Consider the following 6,313-nt stretch of genomic DNA (forward strand, 5'->3'; position numbering starts at 1 on the left):
TTTCTGCTCTGTTGGTGAGGGGGCAGAAATAGACAAAGAGTTTGCCTATATCTACTGATGGTATATACCTCTACTGCTAAAGGAACCTGTTACATTATCCAGAGCTGTTTACTGAAATATCCAGAAATATACTTTGACAGACAAGATGCAAGATTTCCCTTCCTAAATAAAGATGCAATCCTAAAACTACTTACAAGCCCCCTCATCACTGTGCAAAATCTTGTAATCCCAAAAGACATCTTCATGTCTTCTTCATAGAAGTCATTCTGAAGCCCACTCAGCTCCCCTCAACATCTGCTTTACATACCCTTTCCAGAATCTGTTTGATAACCGCCTTGACCCAAGGCTCCTTGGCATCCAGACAGGCATCTGTCCCATCTGTGGTGGTAGCTCTGTTAGAGAACACAAAGAAAAGCAGCCAAATAAGTGACGGGTTCAGATGCAGCCAAGCACAAGAAAAGGAAGTTTACAAGCCAGGGTCCACTTACACAACTTCAGACTTGGTGCAATAAGGTCCTGCAGCATAGATATTTATTTGGGCAATGTATTTTGCAGGAATTATGTATGAAAACAACCTAGAACACAGGCAGTGTGCTTCCCTGGTCACGGGGATAGCTGTGAAAGAAAAGAACAGATGCCTCAGTGAGGGCCTAACCCCAACTTCCATTTTTCTAGAACATCGATCCTAGAGAACCTGCTGACATAGCTAAGAGCCACAGGAGAGTTCTGAGGAAGTCATTCTCCACTGACAGATGCAGCATTATAACTTCCCAAAAACTGCAATTAAAAGCAAGAAAAGCTAGAGGGGTTTTTTTCTTTAAATACAACCCTCCCAATTCTGCTCAGGAACACCACCAAACATTTGCAATTTTCCCTTGAGATTCGTTAAATGCAAACCTACTTCACAGCGTTGCTGTCAGGATAACAAAAACGAGAAGAGAGGAAAGCAAACTATCAATGCCTCCCTGAGGTTGCTGGAAGAAGAATGGGATACAAATTTAACAACCAAATTGCGCCTCTGATTCTACAGGAATCACCAGAAAGAGGTGTGCAGTCTAAAAACCAGGTACCTACAAATAACAGAACCCCAACAAGGAATTTCTTTAAATACTCTAGGGAACATAAACCAGGTCAGATTGCCACTACTAAATCTTCCCATCCTTTGATAGTACTAAACTCCCAAATGAAGTTTAAAAGTAGATGTTACAAAAATGATGGACGCCAGCCGACAAAAAGGGCATACCATTTATTCACTTGATTTGAATGGGACTTAAAGGGATCTAAGTTTGGCAGGATCTCAGAACTGTTACTGATTCTCAGAGTCAAAATACACATGAGATGGGGGGGGGGAATCCTTCTAAAAAGAGGCACTGCTGCTAAGACCACCCAGGGGGATCAGGGCCACAGTACTAGGGAAAGAGAGGGAAGTTTTAATTTGTTGTCCTCGTTCCTCAGTTCTTCCAGGACCTTCCCTTTGGCTCTTTGCCCACTCACCCATCCCATAGTTTGCAGGACTATGACCCTGTTTTGGGTCCATCGGCAAAGGCAGCCAAGCTTCTGAGGATATGAAGAGAGCATTTCCTGCCAGACTGCCCACATCCATCCAGTATTAGAGGATTTAACATGAAGATGGTTTCCTAGGAGCATTTCTTATTAGAAACACCCACACCCACATGACATTCCCCACACAGGTGGAAGAAAGAAGGAGAACAGGGGGGTTGTGATTTCCTCAGTCTCCTCCAGGTGGAAGGGAGGAGGGTTTCTTCCATCTCTGGCTCTGACCTTGGCTTTCCAAGATGGTTCCAGCCAGCAGGGAGAAGAGGATCAGGGACACTTGACAGCATAGGCTCATCTTGGCTTCGTCTGGTGCAGACTACAGCAGCATGCTCTGAATGTCTCTAAACCCTCCTTGAGGCTTTTTAAATTTGCCAGAGCCGAGGCTCGGTGGGCCAATCCCAGGCCAGAACTGATACTCAATTCGGTGACTCATGAGCCACTGTGTTCAATCCCCCCCCCCCCTGCTGCATGCATGAGGACAAATGAAAGGAGGAGAGAGTTAGAAGCCCTTGGCCAAAACCCAAAAGGAAGTGGGCATGGGTGTGGAAGAGCTGGAAGCAGGCCTGTAGCCACAGGGCTGCATTTGGGAATAACACCCCTCCCATGAATTGTGCCATGTCTGCTCCGGTAGGAGAGGGAGTGAGAAAAATCCATTTTGTAGGTAAAAGCTGTTTTCATTTCCCTGCTAGCTCCCAGCTTCTAGCTAGAGGTGTGAAAGGGTTTTTTTGTTGTTGCAGGAACTCCTTTGCATATTAGGTCACATATGCCTGATGTAGCCAATTTCATTGTCTATGGCCACCAAGATAATTAGTTTTTCTGAAGTGTTGCTGGGTAAGACTGGAGAGTATTCTATACTAAAAAAGAAAAATCTTTTTTTTAAAAATGAAGCTGACATTTCTGAACAATCCAAACCTCCAAAGTAGCAAGGAGAACACATTTCTCCACACGTGAAGTTAATATGACTTCGTATAAATGTTTGTTTACAAACGCTGACCTGAAATACATACTCATCAGCTGCTCCATCAAAACAGAACAAGAGCATCTTCTCCATCCCTTTGCACAGCTCGATCCTCTTAGCAGGTTTCTTTGGAAGTAAGCTCCACTACACTAAACTGCTCCCTTCCTCGGGGACAGTTACTTCTTCCCAGCCCCAGGAAAAATGCTGAATACTAGGTGTTTGTTGGGGAACAGAAAGGGGAAGAGGTGACCCTCCTTGTGGGTCTCCCAAGGACTTCTAGTTGGCCACTGTGGGAAGGATGTGGGACCATGGTCTGGTCCATACTCTATCTGCTTTGGCCTCCTTTGCTGTGATGTTATCCCTATTGTCATCATCTTACTGATCTACCCCTTGGGCCTATAACTGTATTGATATATTGAATGTGCCCAACTGAAACTGCTATCCATAGTGTATATTATTGCTTTTATGGTTTTATTACATTGTTAGGTATGATTTTAATCTGTAAATTTTAACTGTTATTTAACTCATGTTGTTCTCTGCCCTGAGCCCACTCATGAGAAAGGGTGGAATATAAGCCAACGAAAATAAATAAAAATATAATATAATTTCAAAGCAAAACAAAAGTTATCATATAAATATTATTCTGTAATCTGTTCAGTAGTTCAAATTGAACCTGGTTGCAGTACATCAAACAGCAAACATTCCATGCCACCTTAATGTACATGCACTCTTATGGACAGATGCAATACTTTGAAAGTGCATTCTTTTCCCACTACTTCCAAAGCAAAATAACAGGAATCTTAAGGTTTACTACAAGGATAATGTATGTCAAGAACACTGGAAAAAGGAATAGGAAAGTCAGTGGAAATAGGAATATTATTACCCCAGTCCTGTCAATGATTCTAGAACTTGGAACAGATCACTGCTGTGGAATATAGAGATGGCCTCCACATGGGGTGGCTTGAAAGGGAAATTAATTCATAGAAGATGAATTAGCCATGATTTTTAAATGGATCCTCCAAGTTTGGAGATAGTGTTCCTCTGAATACTAGGTGTTTGTTGGGGAACAGCAAGGGAAAATGGTGACCCTTCTTGTGGGTCTCCCAGGTTCTTCTAGTTGGCCACAGTGGGGAGGATCTGGGACCATGATCTGATCCAGCAGAGCTCATTATCTGCTCTTCTGATGTTCTGGGAAAGCCTATGCACAGCTCCTGGTTTAGCACTGCTGGTTATTCAAGATTACTGTTGTGTAACATGGATTAGACATACAGATTAAAAAGAGGTTGTCTGTGCCATAAACCCACAATGCACCTTCTTTATGTGTGATCTGTTTTTAGAGTTTTGCAGCAGTGTGCTGCATGGGTCATAAAATATGCAACAGCTATCTTTTGATGCTCCATAGATTCTGTTTATTTACCTGGGGCAATTTTTTTCTGGTACATGCAGACCCAATGACTCCAAATGCCAAAATTCAGATTCCTATCAAGCAGTTGGTTTTGAAGGATTATGTCCTACAAAGGTCAAATTTATATTGCAATATGACAGGTAGATATTAAGGCAGATGATTCCTATGACCATAGCACATTGGAAAATCCCATGCTGGGGCATGCTAGAGTCATAGTCTCATACTTGGATAGTCTGTCGCTGCCTTCCACCTCCAGTTTGGGAATGGGTTACCCCACAACCAATGGTCTGAGAGATGGAAAGAGGTGATGCTGAAGGGACAGGTGAGCTGATACAGAAAGTACTGTACACCTGAATGCATTCTTTGCCTGCTCAGTCACCTGGTCCCTTGCCACTAAGAATGAAAGCACCACACTGGAAAATCCCTGCACTATCGAATGCCTGAGAGGGGAGAATCCTGGTCTCCTCCAGTTCTAGGCAGCTAGGTTTGGGGAGCTTTAGGGAGGCTTCCACACTTTGGGCATAAAATGCAATTTGTGTTGAGGGGAGGAGTTGTATATGAAATAGGATTGAACATTTGTCATAATATTTGGCAGTTTTCATTGCATGGTTTATTGTATTGCATTATTAGTGTAGCCATTGGGGTGTCGAACTCATTTGTTATAAGTGCCAGATCTAACATAAATGAGAGACCTTGTTGGGCCAGACCCTGTGTGTCTAAAAAATCTAATGCCATGTAGCAGAGATATAAACTTGATAAAGGACACAAATTCAGCTAAAGGTATTTTTAACCTGAAATAAAAACATGCTTAAAACATTATTACTCTTGCAATATTTGATTTAATCATCTCTGATAACTGACATCCTTGCTCTGAATTATTGCATCAGAATCTAGACACAATGTCTGTGTTGTAGCAATCTTGAGTGTGCTGTTCAGGTGTGTGTCTGTAAGTTGCAAACCTACTTTTGATTTATTGACATTCGTTACAGAAATCTCATGGTCAATGCTCTGAGTCTAGGACCCAGGGGAAACATGAAGTGGCTGAGCACTGCAAGCTTTTGTACATAAGTTGCTTTGTGTGCTGATCAAAAACACGTAAAGTTATGCCCTGACTTGGATAGCTCGGGCAAGCCCATTCTTATTAGATCCTGGAAACTTAGCAGGGTCAACTTTGGCAAGTATTGGATGGGAGACCTCCTTGAAATACCAGCAGTCAGGAAGACAGTGGCAGACTTTATTCAGCCACCTCACAATATCTTTCAGGTCCCCAGTAGGGGTCAGTCACCAGAAGTCAACATGACTTCCAGGCGCAGACACACACATACACAAAAAAACATTAAAAATGCCACAAAAAGTGAAAGCATCATGACAGACTGAGGACTATGTGTTTGTCTACAAAACTATAGTCTTCCCCAGAAAAATAACTACAATGCCTATTAAGCAATACAAGAATAGAGAGACAGTAATATCTAGTGTTCAGCATCAGTCTACAATCTGGGAAGTCTAGATTCAAAATCCCCAGTCTACAAAGGAAATGTGTTCGGTGAATTTGGGCCATTTCTGCAGGAGTGAAATTCCCCACACTGACATTTTAAAAACTGCACATTATGTGAAATTTTCTGCAGTTGATTTTTCCTCACCAGACACAAACCTGAAAGTTTCTCCTTCTTACCTTGCATTTTTGGAATCCCCAGTTTAGTGAGTTCTGAAAATTCAGGGTAAGAAGGAGACTTTGGTTTTGTGCCTGGTGAGGAAAAATCTACTGCAGAAAATTTCACATAATGCACAATTTTAAAAACATCAAAGCGGGGAATTTCACTACTGCTGAAACGGTCTTGATCTCGATACACACTCTCAGCCTAATCTCTCAGCCACTAGCTTGTTGCTATTCTTCATCTAGTTCATGGTTCTTTCCTACTGAGAAAGACCAGATCATGAGGGCCTGAATACAGTGAAAAACAGGAGGTGAGGTGGAGGTGATCCCACTTGCACTTCAGGAGAGCCACAGCATGACAAGCCCAACAAAACACATACGCATACACACAGACACTGTAGCAAGACACACAGAAGCTCATAATTTGAATAAAACTTTGTGGCTCTTTAAGGTGCTTTCTATTTCTCCTACGCGATAGACAGAGCCTAACAAAGCAAGCTTGGGCTCTTTCCCTCCCTCCCCCTGGCCTGAGAGGAAGAGGTGGAGGAGCCTCAGCCAATGTTTTCTATCTCTCCCGTGTGATTGAGGAAGCCTGGCAAAGCAAGCTGCAACTCACCAACAGCTCCAGAGAAGAAAACAGGAAAGAGTCAGTTGCTGGCAGGCCGGGTAAGAGTCCTGCCATGGGCCATATAAGAACATAAGAACATAAGAGAAGCCATGTTGGATCAGGCCAACGGCC

At 42.8% G+C, this 6,313-nt stretch overlaps 1 protein-coding gene across 1 annotated transcript; it reads right to left on the reverse strand.

The window, feature by feature from the left end:
* Positions 1-277: 277 nt before the first annotated feature.
* Positions 278-1,852, reverse strand: LOC132583602 (alveolar macrophage chemotactic factor-like). Its single transcript, XM_060255224.1, has 3 exons — positions 1,783-1,852; positions 489-615; positions 278-392 (listed from the first exon to the last, which is right to left on the reverse strand). The coding sequence occupies exons 1-3, from the start codon at positions 1,850-1,852 to the stop codon at positions 278-280; spliced, it is 312 nt and encodes a 103-aa protein (XP_060111207.1).
* Positions 1,853-6,313: the final 4,461 nt, after the last annotated feature.

This window comes from Heteronotia binoei, chromosome 15, assembly GCF_032191835.1.
Source record: "Heteronotia binoei isolate CCM8104 ecotype False Entrance Well chromosome 15, APGP_CSIRO_Hbin_v1, whole genome shotgun sequence".
NCBI classification, from domain to species: Eukaryota; Metazoa; Chordata; class Lepidosauria; order Squamata; family Gekkonidae; genus Heteronotia; species Heteronotia binoei.